Source organism: Danio rerio, chromosome 16 (assembly GCF_049306965.1).
Source record: "Danio rerio strain Tuebingen ecotype United States chromosome 16, GRCz12tu, whole genome shotgun sequence".
In the NCBI taxonomy this organism is placed as follows: Eukaryota; Metazoa; Chordata; class Actinopteri; order Cypriniformes; family Danionidae; genus Danio; species Danio rerio.
In genome coordinates this window covers 20,002,897-20,016,869 of record NC_133191.1, presented here as the reverse complement: position 1 = coordinate 20,016,869, position 13,973 = coordinate 20,002,897, and the positions used below count along the sequence as shown (strand labels likewise).

General features: G+C 41.2%; 2 protein-coding genes across 20 annotated transcripts in view; both read left to right on the top strand.

Moving 5' to 3' along the window:
- Window positions 1–13,973, top strand: part of LOC141378071 (uncharacterized) — a 502,199-nt gene that overhangs the window by 232,666 nt on the left and 255,560 nt on the right. The gene's annotated exons all lie outside the window — the stretch shown is intronic.
- fhod3b (formin homology 2 domain containing 3b) overlaps window positions 1–13,973 on the top strand; it is a 352,315-nt gene that overhangs the window by 285,461 nt on the left and 52,881 nt on the right. For 11 of the 19 annotated variants that reach the window (XM_073925423.1, XM_021466893.3, XM_073925421.1 and 8 more), the window contains 4 exons: window positions 947–994; window positions 3,986–4,102; window positions 5,290–5,424; window positions 6,906–6,956. In XM_073925423.1, coding sequence (XP_073781524.1) covers window positions 947–994; window positions 3,986–4,102; window positions 5,290–5,424; window positions 6,906–6,956 — 351 coding nt within the window. The remainder of the gene's footprint in view (window positions 1–946; window positions 995–3,985; window positions 4,103–5,289; window positions 5,425–6,905; window positions 6,957–13,973) is intronic. The other 8 variants (XM_073925424.1, XM_021466894.3, XM_073925422.1 and 5 more) reach the window with 1 other exon arrangement.

The following is a 13,973-nucleotide window of genomic DNA, read 5'->3' as shown; positions in this document are numbered from 1 at the left end:
ACACTAGTCAAACACAACTGAACATGCTAATCAGTGTCTTTAAGATCACAAGAAATCTATAAGCAGGTGTGTTTGATTAGGGTTGGAGCTAAACTGTGCAGGACACCGGCCCTCCAGGACCGAGTTTGCCCACCCCTGCCCTAGTTAACCTAGTTAAGCCTTTAAATGTCACTTTAAGTTGTAAAGAAGTGTCTTGAAAAATATCAAGTAAAATAATATACTGTCTTCAAAACAAAGATAAAATAAATCAGTTATTAGAAATGGCTTATTAAAACTATTATTTTTTAGAAAAAATTATCTGTTAAACAGAAATTAAGGGAAAAAATAAACCGGGCTAATAATTCAGAGAGGTCTTCAACTGTATAAAGCCTATCAAATGTACACAAATACAATGACTAGGTTTAGACCCACAAGTTGAGTGAGCTCATTATTTCATTATATGTTCATTATTTAAACTAGAACGATGATTTAATTTTAAATTATCACTGATTACAGTTCTAACTAATGCTTTAAACAAGGCATTTGCAATAAAAGTACAAAGTTGATATCAAAGTTGTTCTGGAAACAGTAAGCTTGACTAGTTAGACACAGAATACATTTTTGTTAAACAGCAAGTTACATTGTAGCATGGAAACACATCCCTGGTTAGCATTAAGTTTTTTTTTTTTTTTTTCACTCAAAACTACTGTATTATTACACTAAGTGGCAATAGCATGCATTTAAAGCATGCAATTATTTGTTTTCATTCTATTAGCTTTTGGCTATATAAAAAATCTCTATTTATCTAATGGCGTCTGCTTTGATTTACTTTCTGTCTGTATTGTGACTGTAGTTGTTTATTTGCTTCACTTTTCCTCTGTTCGCTTTTACTGCCAGTCAGACTAATCCTTCTATAATGTATGTGTTCCCTTCTAACTGCTCTTCATGTTCTGTCTCTTCTGTGCAGTTTGTCAGATGTTAGTTACCCAAACACACCATGCAGTTCTTGTGGCAGGTAAGGGAACATGTTAGACGCAAATTTGCAAATCCATTTGTGAGGCCTGATGTGCTATATTAATATATATAGTTTTTAATATTTATACTGTCAACCTTCAATGAAATCAACCTTCAATCTTTTTTTAGTATTCTGAAATCAAGAATTTAATTTAATTTAATTTAATTTAATTTAATTTCAATCAGATAATGCTGGCTGTAACCATATCAATCAATCCTCTTTTTTTACTCACTGGAATAAATTTTTGGCAGACCAGGCTTATATTTGGCAATTCTAAATCAATTACTAACCCTTTAAAGTGTGTTTGACTCTCTGTTCTTTCAGGTGCTCTTTGAAAAGTAGAACAGTGTCTGTTTATTTCACTGGTATTAAGCCAGGAATCATTCCCAGCTCTCAGTTCTAGCCCTGATAATGTTTGTAATGAATCACAGCATATTCAAAGATGGAGGCAGGTTTAAGGAGCGACTGACAGTATGTCAATGAACTCTTTTAATAAAGATGTGGGATTGCGCAGGGAAACAAGTCTCCACACGTCTTCAATCATACCTCCATATACAAGGTCATATCGCGTACATCTCCAGTCGACAATCTGAACTGGCAGTCTGCTTTATGTAGGGAAAAGAGTTTATTTTGTCACCCACTGATGTGAAAGCTGCATTCAGCCAAGCACCTGTATGTGTTTGTGTGTGCTTGTGTGTATGTGGCTTCACATTGGCCTCTGTGTTGCAGTCCTGATGGAGAAAGTAAATGAAATCATCTGGAATCATAGCTTCACCCCCCTGGCTGTGTGTATTAGCTGATGATATGTGTGATAAATGAAGTGAACAGAAAAGATGGTCATTAGTTATTTTGGATAAATCAAGACTTCAGCTTTATGCTGTTAAGAGGTCGACTTCAGGACAACAAATTTCCACAAATCAAATCGGTTTTGTTTGTGTGTGTGTATATGGGTCAAAAATGGAAGGGATTTTCAGGCATCAAATAACATCAAAACAATAGTGAAGTGCAGGTTTTTTTTCCTACATAAGATTTTTTTTTTTCCTGAGGCAAAATTAAAGAGAAAGTTCACCTAAAAATGGGACATTGGCTTACAGTAAAGGACTATTATTTTAAAATGTTACCATATATATGGTGACATGAACAAACAATACATTTATTACGGTTTATTTGGAGTATGGCTTTATTTTTACACTTTCCTTGTTACCCATGTTGTATGTTTTTACTGTTAAGTTAATAGTTAAGTATGCCATTTTAAAACCCCAACTATTACACTATGACATTAAAGAACACACTTTATTTTAAGGTAAAGTTCTTACTATTAATAAACTACTGAATCTTAGGGGTGAGCGGGGAATAAAGCAATGACATGACGCAACTTTCTAGAAACCCACTTTGAATGTTATGACTCCATTAAATGGGTGTTATCAGTGGTTATCAGCTGATATATATGGGCCAGTAGAGGCCTTAAAGAAGACTCCAGATCTGTTTTTACATTACTGTGATGGTTGAGTTTAGGGTTGGGGTAGGGGCAGCTGATAATAAAATACAATTAATGAAAAGTTTAATAAAAAATAGAAATAATTTTTGTTAACTTCCAACCACAACCATATGTGATGTATAGCTGATTCACCAAGTGGATGGATGATAAAAGCCTTTTTAGCCTACCAGTAGGTACAGAAGGTCCCTACTGGCTCATTTCTGTCAGCTGATAACCACTGATAAGCCCCTATAAATTAAGTGATAACAATTCAGTTCTTGAGTGCAAAAAGTTATTTTTTCCTTATTACAAGAGTTTCTCTTTTCATGCATCATACTAATGATCAATCTATAGGTCATTTAGTGAAATAACACGTCCTTAAATTTGCAATGTCTGAGTTTTTCAGTGTAAAAGTAATGCTGTGGTCACATTAGAGTTTGTGCGTGCAAAATTCTGTTGTATGGTGATACGAAATGGGGTGGGATTAAACAAGATGATTAGACATTTAAAAAGGCTAGCGATTGGTCGATATTTAACATTTTTGTCCAGAGAGGTCATGTTTTGAACTTTGATTAGTCTCACGCAATTATGTGATGCGATTTCGCAGTTGAGAGTTCACCAAGCTTGAATTTTCCAATGCATTAAACTACGAAACTTGACGCATTCGCGTGCGTATGAATGGAAGTCTATAAGGAGAATAGTAATCAGATTTAAATAGCAAGAGTTTCTGTGGAGACAAAAGTAACACTGTTATTTATGTCTCAGGGCTAATATTCAGACCTCATTTTTCATTTCCTCAGAGTTTTCAGTGTTTTGATTCATGTGTTTTATAAAAATTATTGCACATTGCCAATAATAAAGAAACATATTCAAAATATTTGGAAAATGTGAAAATTTTGCATCGTTAACATGAACTAGGTCATAACAAAATATAAAAAAAAAAAAAACAAGATTAATTTCATAAATCTAGCAACTATTGTTGTGTCACTTTTGACCCACTCACGTGTTACCTTTGACCCTACTGATGGAGTCAAAAGTAACAATGTGCAATTTTTGTTTAAAGTGAAATTATTTGTTAAAAATGCCACCTGATATTGAAAGACCACAATTAAGAGTTAGAAACCACAGCAAAAATATATTTCTGTCAAAAACATTATCTTTTAATAATAGGTTTATGAACAAATGGTACAGTACTTCCATCCCTGCCCTCCCCTACTTTTCGCTCAGTAAACTACTAATTTGCTGCTTACTGTAATAATAGTTATAAAGGTAGCAGTTGGGTTTAGGTCTTAGGTAGGGTTGGGGATGTAGGATATGTTCATGCAGAATATGTAATTTATAAGTACTAATAAGCTGTTAATATCCTATTATTAAGCCACTATTTAATGGTGAGAATTGCTACTTAAAGTGTTATTATTTATTAATTATATTTAAGAATTGAAAGACCAAAACAAATTGTGCCATTTGTGATTATTGCTTAAAGATTGGTAAATTCTCTTTCCTGTTTCCTTTAGCAATGGCAATGCAAGCACATATCCCGGCAGGTCATCTGGGGTGTCCAGTGCCCTCTCCACACCCTACAACCGCTTCGGTCCTTCAGGAGGTCCATCTGCAGACAGTAAAGCCGACAGGTGAGCCACTGTTCATCTTTGATGCGCACATGGCTTTGTTTCACAGGAATCTTCAAATGTAACACTTTTGACACTAAAATGGTTATGATTATTGATAAAAGAAATTACAGGATATCTAAAGCATATTTTGAAAGGACATAATATTCTTAAGGTGTCTTACACCTGCAAATCACCCTCTTACTCAAGGATATTTTACTTTTAGAACTGAATTATTTCTTACCAGTTTTCTTTAGCCAACATTTGAAGTGGATCAACCCCTTTCATCAAAGTTACTCTAAAACTTTCTACAACACCCATTCTTGTCTTGTATCTATTTCAAATGTTGATTACTATAATTACTTTGGAAAAAAATTCCAAAAACACATATTATATATTTTATCAAAAACATTTATTTACAAAAACCCAGGCAGGACATGGAGATGTGACAATACAATACCGGACAACAAATAAACTAAACTTAGGGATATAAATAAACAAGACATGAATAAACAGAATACAAACAGTGGTGTGACACAGGTGGAAGTAATGAACATTAACAAATGGCGGGAAAACAGAACAAAGAACTCACATGACATAACAAAAGCACTTGGAACACAACACATGGGCTGCGTCCGCAACCGCATACTTCCATACTATATAGTACGCTAAAATCAGTATGCGAGCCGAGTAGTATGTCCGAATTCATAGAATTTAAATATCAGAATGCGAGAAGTACCCGGATGACTTACTACTTCCGGCGAGATTCCGGAGTGCGCACCCCATGCACGCTGCGCAATCCCATGATGGCCTGAGAGCGAATTCATGAATGGGAGTAAAGCGACGCAAATGACGCAGGTACATCACTGAGGACTAGTACGTTTAAATTCAAATGCAGTACCCACTGAGTAGTGGGTGGTTTCTGACTCGGCCATGGGGAATCACATGACATAAATACACAATGAACACAACACAGACACACCAGACTATGACATTGGACAAACACAATGTTTTTGGTTAGGTTATTTTTTTTTTTTGTCATTTGACCCAATGTTGGATAAGAGCAACTCATCATTTTTCAGAGTGTAAACATTTAGTTAATTAAGTATGTTATTACAGTTTATATAAACTTTTTATTTCTGAATTAAAGTAGATACCGCATTTCTGATGTTTCAGCTAAATTTGTGGTTGTTTTTATAACATTGTTCCAGGCCAACTCTGGGTGGATTGTTGACCTCCTCCTACAGGCAGCACCAAGAATCTCTGAACGCTGAAAGAGAGCGGAGACGTCTGGAGAGAGAAGAGAGACTTCAACGGATTGAAAGAGAGGAGAGAAACCGCTTCAAGTTTGTGGTCTTTCTCAATTTATCATTATGATTCAGTTTGTTTTTGCACCCCGGCCTGAGTTATTTGATTTATTCCACGAATGCATTAGTGGTTCTGACGTCATGTGGTGTCTCTCGTGTTGGAGATGACTATGAGAAACATTTTGTCCAACTGGTTAGAGATGCAGTTTCGTCCAATTTTTTTTTTTATCAGAGATCAGGGAGTTTTCCTGATACGACAAGTTATTGCTGCTTATTATGGTCATTAAAAAGAAAACTGTTCAGAGCAGACAATAAATAATTGTGATGGGCTGCAGCAAGACAAATACTTGGTCTTTCTGTGAGTTTGTCAGGTTTACATTCTACAGTATTTGAGTCTTCTGTTCTGTTTGATGCCATTTTTTGACAGAATAATACAAAACAGGTTCATTGTGAAAACGTACCCCCTCTACATTTTTGGAGATTGCAAATTATGTAGCCAGAGCTACATACGGTTGCATTTTTTCTGTAAAATGAACACTACAGGCGGTATGATACCGCCGACGGCTTCTGTTTCTTTTTGCGTCATATGCGTTGGTGGTCTTGAGACGCAGAAATAAGTTGATGACGGGGTTCAAGTTTGGGAAGGAATGGTTCCGGAAAGCTGTTAAAACAAAAACATCAAAGCAAAAAATAAAATAAAATAAACAAGTAAATAATAGGGTAAGAACTAAAAATAGTAATGGTAAATGGTAAGATCTAAAAATGTTGTAAAAATCAGATGAGGGCTTTTATTTTTCTGGATTGCTGTCAGTTGGGTTTAGGGAAGGGGATGGGTGGGTGTATTGGTCAGTCGGTCAGCCAATAGACAGCCACCACTGGTGGATTTACACAAGTGCATAAGTTGCGAATGGCACTAGTGAGAAAAATTTGAGATCTCAAAAAACCTTATTGATTAGCGAAAAAAAAATGCAAAAAAAAGTACCTTGTAGGACGTATTTTGCGATCTCCAGAAATATATATTGGGTACATATCAATAATGAGCCTGAAAAAAAAAAAAAAAAAAAAATTATATATATATATATATATATATATATATATATATATATATATATTTATAAATATATATATATATATATATATACATATATATATATATATATATATATATATATATATATATATATATATATATATATATAATTATTATTATTATTAATTTTTTTTTTTTTTACTTTTGTGGCAGCTATGTAATAAGTGGTATAATGCACATCTAGGTGTTTGTGTCCGCAGAATTAACCTGTTCAGTCTTATAAAACAGCCCTCTTCTTTCTTAGAAATTATTTTCTGCTTGAACAACTACCTTGATATACGTTATCTCTTATACATAGACTTGAGTGTTTACTCCTTAATTGACATTAGGATACAATTTAACCCCAAAAATATTCTTAGTAGGTGTTTTGAAAGGCATTCTTTTGCACTTATTTTACATATTTTCTCATGTTGATTTTTCTTTACTGTAGTCGGGATTATGCAGACAAGAGAGAAGAGGTCAGACATGCCCGTGAAGAAAGGTACGTTCTAGCAGGACCTACGATTACAGTAATTCAACACTCTGTTGCTAATATATGTTTGAAGCCTTTTTACCTTCAGAACTGAATTATTTTTTTTTGAAAGTTAAATATAAAAAATCACTGTATCCCCACAGAAAGAAATTTTCTTTGCCATCCAAAAGGGACTGTTGTTAGTACCCCTCTGAAAAATCCCGTTCACAATTTATTTTGAAGGTCTGTTGGTTGAATTTAAGTTACATTGCATCTATATGCGTGGCGAGGCAGTGGTGCAGTAGGCAGAGCTGTCGCCTTACAGCAAGAAGGTCGCTTGCTCGAACCTCAGCTCAGTTGGCATTTCTGTGTGGAGTTTGCATGTTCTCCCTGCTCCTTCGCGTGAGTTTCCTCCGGGTGCTCCGGTTTCCCCCACAGTCCAAAGACATGCAGTACAGGTGAATTGGGTAGGCTAAATTGTCCGTAGTGTATGAGTGTGTGTGAATTTGTGTGTGGATGTTTCCCAGAGATGGGTTGTGGCTGGTAGGGCAGCCGCTGCATAAAAACTTGCTGGATAAGATGGCGGTTCATTCTGCTGTGGCGACCCCGAATTAATAAAGGGACTAAGCCGACAAGAAAATGAATGAATGCATCTACATGCCAACTAATTCTCTTTAGATTATAAGCAGACTGATGGGTTGGGGTTAGGGTTAGTGTTATGTATGTTGACATGTACTTGCAAAGTTTCTTATAGTCAGTTAAATGTTTGTTGAAGGAGCAATATCAACAGATAATAAGCAGACAGTCTACTAATACTCAAATGGACCATCAAAATAAAATGTTACCAAAATCCCTGCTTCCGTCACTGACAAGTTATCACCTAAGTTTGCTGTTTCTTACATAACTGTCAGAAGTGTTCAGTGTGTTTTCTGTTGTATAAACCCATCTGCTTCAAAATGTTTTTGCTCATTGTGTTTAGAGATGCTCTGCTGAGGGCCAGATTGGTTTGAGCTGATTGGATTACAGTAATAAACCACCAGTCACAACAATCTCAGACCCAGTTTATGTCTATGTACTATACATTTGCATTGAAATTAATAAAGTGGACATTGAGAAGCATTGATGCTACTAAAAAAGAAAAAAAGATGTGATTCTTATGTTTCCGATGATGATGATGGACGTAAAATCTTTATGCTAAAGGTTATCTTGCTTTTTTAAGAACAATTATTTTAGACACTTGCCACTAATATTACAGGTCACTCATGTAGAATAAATCAGTCCAGTCCAACGCAATTATGTCAAAGCTCTGAGCCCTGTTTAATATCGATTATCAGCACAGCGGTTGTAATACACCTTGAAAGCGTTTATTAGAATGAGTAGCAGATGGGAAGCGAGTCTGCACGTGCTGAAGGTGAAATATAGGCATCAGGGCCCCTTTACGCCTGCTGTAGATAAAGACCTTTAAAGATGGAAAGACAAGGTGTGTAATTGACATTAGACATGGCCTTTTTTCATTTACAGTCAATGTCAGAAACATGCTTCCTGGCAAATGAAACGTTTCAATGTCCTTGCATTTATTTTAGATCTTATCAAAAGCCAACATCTTCCAATGTTTTTCTTCAATTTCTTGAAGCTTTCAGTATAGCGTAATGATATGATGGAATTAACGGATCAGCCAATGCATATTTTGGGGGAGATAAAACAGGAGAGCGGACAGCATCTGTTCCCTTTCGGGTGGGGAACTTCAATGATATCAGTGGATTTTAATCCACGAATGGGGATTTCGTTTCAGAAAGCCAATCGTCTGAAAGAGTATATAATGGGCCAATGAATGCCAAATGAGTTGGCAGTCGTGCAGCATGTCCTTTTCAGGATGGCGCTCCGACCGTGCATTTCTGGATGCAGTGGTTTCCTGGATGATGGGCACGAGCACTGTGTTGCATGTCTGGGGGTCCAAAATGTTATTGCGGTGCTCGTGGGCAGTTCATGTTTTCATTGCGTTGCCATGACTGTTGCGCAGTTAAGATTGTGGCTACCCTTTGCAAAAAGGCGAACCACCCCAGCTGTCCCCTGCACTGCAGCGGGCACTCGGGCAGATCTGAAGGTTCCAGTGGGAGATAATCCGTCGCCTCCGGGCCTGCGGACCTCCCGCTCCTCCAAGCGCTCCATCCAAGCTTTGAGCGGAGGAAGCGATCAATCCAGCCCTGGGACAGGTCATTTTGGAGAAGAGGGAACTTGCTCTTTCCCCACTGAAGGGCGGGGCCACATTTCCAACGGCACTTTTTACTGCCATGAAATCATCAATGAAAGAGCACTTTTCCACTTCCCCAGATGTGACAGCCCGAAATCTGCCAGTCTGGGACGCTATGCTTCTAGCTCGCAGGTCCGGTGCGTTTCGCCAGTGGCTCACGAGCGCTGGGAGGTCGGTCTACTTTCTCCCACCACTCGAGCCTCCCCTCCGGAGTTTGGGTGCGGAGTGAGAACAAATCTCTCGCCTCCAGCTCTTCCGCGGGACCCTCGCGCTTCCCGGATCAGTACACCCACTCCACACTGCCCCACTGCTGGTATGTCATTGATTGTATCGATGAGTCCATTAGCGAGAGCTCTGCCTGCCTTGTTAGCGCGGCCAGCCCTTCGCGGTGGCTCATACGCACAATCAGACTCGGCTATGCAATTCAGTTCGCGAAACGGCCCCCCAAGTTCATGGGTGTGTATTCACCAGGGTCAGCCCACTGTCCGCCTCTGTCTTGTGAGAGGAGATTGCTGTCCTCCTGGCGAAGGTTGCAATCGAGCCGGTCCCTCCAGTCGAAATGGAGAGCGGGTTTTACAGCCCGCACTTCATCGTCCCCAAAAAGAGTGGTGGGTCACGGCCAAACTTTTTGAACTGCTGTCTGCACAAGCTGCCGTTCAGAATGCTCACGCAGAAGCTGCATCCCCTGATGCGTTCGTCCTCTGGATTGGTTTGCAGCAATAGACCTGAAGGACGCGTATTTCCTTGTCTCCATTCTTCCTCGCCACCGTCAATTTCTGCGATTTGCGTTTGAAGGTCGAGCTTGGTAATGCAAAGTCCTCCCCTTCGGGCTCTCTCTGTCTCTGCGGGTCCTCACCAAGCTCGCGGAGGGTGCCTTAGTGCCCCTTCGGCTCGCGGGCATCCGCATATTCAATTATCTCGACGACTGGCTGATTTTTAGCCTACTCTCAGGAACAATTGATTATGCACAGAGACAAGGTGCTCCGGCACCTCCACCTATTGGGGTTTCAAGTCAACCGAGAAAAGAGCAAACTCGCCCCCGTGCAGAGGATCTCTTTACTCGGGCTGGAGCTGGACTCACCATGAAAGCGCCTCTCCGGAGAGCATGCTTAGCTGATCCTAAACTGTCTGAGAGAATTCGACAGCAAAATAGTGGTCCCACTGAAATTATTAACCTGGGGCATATGGCATCCGCAGCCGCTGTCATGCTGCTCTGATTACTCCATATGAGACCACTCCAGCACTGGCTTCACGATCGAGTCCCCAGACGGGCATGGCACGCGTGCGCACACAGAGTCACTGTTACTGCGCTGTGTCGCCGTGCCCTCAGCCCTTGGATCAGGAACCTCGTTCCTACAGGTTGGAGTGCCTCTAGGACAGGCGTCCAGTCATGTTGTTGTTTCAACAGATGCTTCCAACACGGGCTGGGGGGCTGTGTGCTGCGGGCATGCAGCTGCGGGCCTGTGGAAAGGAACCCAGTTGCATTGGCATATCAATCCCCTGGAGCTGTTGGCAGTGTTCCTTGCTCTCCACCGTTTTTTTCCAGTGCTGGTCAGGACGGACAGCACGGCGGCGGTGGTGGCGTCTATCAACCGCATGGGGGCTATTCGCTTTCGCCGCATGTCTCAGCTTGCCCGCCGTCTGTTCCTCTGGAGTCATCCGCGGCTGAAATCGCTGTGCACCATTTACATTTCAGGCAAGCTCAACCGTGCAGCTGATGCGCTCTCACGGCAGCCGTACGTCCTGGAGAATGGAGACTCCACCCTGAGTCTGTTCAGCTGATATGGGCGCGATTCGGGGAAGCCCAGATCGATCTGTTTGCTTCCCCTGAGATCGCTCATTGCCTGTTGTTCTTTTCCCTGACCGAGGGCTCTCTCGGCACGGATGCACTGGCCCACAGCTGGCCTCGGGGCATGCGCAAATATGTGTTTCCCCCAGTGAGCCCCCAATAGCCCCAACCAGACCTGGATGTCAGAGCTCTCCCTCCTCGCGATGGTCCTCCCTGGCAGATCCCTTTGAGGGAGCACCTACTCTCTCAGGGACAGGGCACCATCTGGCACCCTCGCCCCGATCTTTGAAACCTCCACGTGTGGTCCTTAGACGCGAGGAAGACTTAGGTAATCTACCGATTGCGGTGGTTAATACCGTCACTCGGGCTAGAGCCCCCTCCTTGAGCGCGCCTATGCCCTGAAGTCGAGTCTATTCACTGAATGGTGCGCCTCTCGCAGAGAAGACCCCCGAAATTTGCCAAATCAGCGTTGTGCTTTCTTTACTCCAAGAGAAGCTGGAAAGCTGGCTGTCACCCTAAACACTCAAGGTTATGTGGCTGTCATCTCCGCTCTCATGACGCGGTGGCTGGCAGCACCATGGGAAGTCAGATCCCTTCGATCCTCGACTCAGTATCTTAAGATTTCTGTCCCTGAAAACTCGTGCCTGTAATTCGGGCTGGCTTACTCTCACGTTCCTGAGACCCCGCCCGGGATATGTTTCCAAGGTTCTTACCTCACCATTTTAAGACCAGTTAGTGAGCCTGCAAGCGCTGCCCCTGGAGGAGGCAGACCCAGCCCCTTTCTTACTTTTTCCAGTTTGCGCTTTGCGTAATTATCTGGACCGCACTCAGAGCTTAGATCATCTGAGCAGCTCTTCGTCTGCTATGGCGGTCGGCAGCAGGGAAGTGATGTATCGAAACAGACGTTGGCCCACTGGATAGTAGATGCCATCTCCCTTGCCTACCAGAGCCAGGGCGAGTCATTTCCCCTGAGAGTGCGTGCACACTCCACTCGGAGCATCGCATCCTCTTCGGCGTGTGCACGCGGCGCCTCTCTAACAGACATCTGTAGAGCTGCAGGCTGGGCGACACCTAATACATTTGCAATCTGTGAGTGGAGCCGGTTTCCTCAAGGGTATTAGGTGACCCTTAGTGATTGAGAAAACAACTCGGTTAAGGTGTTGAAACATGCTTGCTGCGCCATTCTCCCTATCACGGAGATACGTGCGCTTTTTCATCTGTCAGTAAAGTTTCCCGTTAGGTGAGCCCTGCAGATTCCTCCGAGGTCCCCAGCACTGACTCAGCGGAGGAGTCACTCGCTGGCCCATTATGTTGTAGGTCCACCCGTCGGTCAGCCCGCGTTTTGGGTATAGGTGCCCGCTATGCGAGATCCCATATGCTTATTCAGCCACGGTGCAGTCCCCCCTCACTGGCGTACCCGTGTCTTCCCTCTCTCCTAACCTTCTTTTTATATGCGTATATGCGTACTCCCCCTTCTCAGGGCTAGTCCATATATTTTGCCATCATATCTCCCCATTGAGAAGCAGGTGGCCTCCGCAGCGTCCTCCCTATCGGGACTGCACGCTTTCCTAACGTACTTCGTATTTTCCTAGATTTATCTAGATGCTTGCGACTCCCAAAAAATATATCTAAATCCGTAAAACTTCTTTAAAGTGGGATAAGTAGGGGCCAGGGATCACGTTGAAAGAACGCGCCTCTCTTTGATGCAGGGGCGCTCACCTGGCTATCCTCTCATCGGAGGCGAAGGTAAGGTGCAGTCATTATGGCGTTTTCCAGACATTTCTCCATTCGTGGATTAAAATCTACTGATAGCATTGAAGTTCCCCACCCAAAGGGGAACGCTCTGGTTACTAAAGTAACTCCTCGGGGAACGGAAATGCTATATAGCATCACCATAATGACTGTTCCTTAGCTGTAAGTGTCAGTCTTTTCAGCTTAAAAGGATGGTGTTTCCTTGCTTTCCCTGTGCTTATATGCGGAGCTAATTGGCAATAAGCTCCAGGTGCACAAGCTTACGCTACCAACTCATTTGGCATTCATTGGCCCGTTATATACTCTTTAAGACGATTGGCTTTCTGAAACGAAATCCCCATTCGTGGATTAAAATCCACTGATAGGATTTCCGTTCCCCTCCTCAGGGAATGAGGGTTACTTTAGTAACCAGTGTTTTGCCACCTGTTAACGTAACATGGTAGGATGCTTTGGTTTGAAAGGATCTGAAAATCAAGCTCATTTTTGTAGGGAAAATGTTTTAAAATTTATTTTGTTTAAGCCATTCATTTTAATTCACATGCTATTTTAGGCTTCCACCCTTTAGAATAGCTAACTCAACTTTACTTAAAACAACTTATTTTACATTAATGCCATTAATGCCAATAATTACAGTTCCCCTGCAAGGAGCAAATATGAGAGAAATAGTTAGTTTGCCACTAAGTTTAAAACAACAATATTTCAGTTACCAATCCTGGCCTGAAAAAAATGATAAATTGAATTAAAATCATAATTATGTCAATAATTACTCACCCTCATGTCACTGCAAACTCCCAAGACATCTTCAGAACACAAATTAAGATATTTAGATGATATTTGAAAGCTTCCTGATCCTCCTTGGTCCTGACTCATTCAAAGTCCAGAAAGGTACCAAAAAGTATCTCAAAAAAGTTCATATGCCTTTAGTGGTTTAGCCAGAGTATTATCAGGCTATGAAAATACATTTACTTGCAAATAAAAAAAAATAATAATTTCATTTATAAGGAAAACAATTCCATTTATTCAGCATATTTTTTTCCGATTGAACCAATTAAGGCATTTGGGCTGTTTTGAGAATGTTTCTTTTTCTGAACATATCGGGAATGTAACTGACAGAGAGCTTGATGGAGTGTATGGATGTTTCCCAGTACTGGGTTGCAGCTGGAAGGGCACCAGCTGTGAAAAACATAAGTTGGATAAGTTGGCGGTTTAATTCGCTGTGGCAACCACTGATAAATAAAGGGACTGAGCAAAAGGA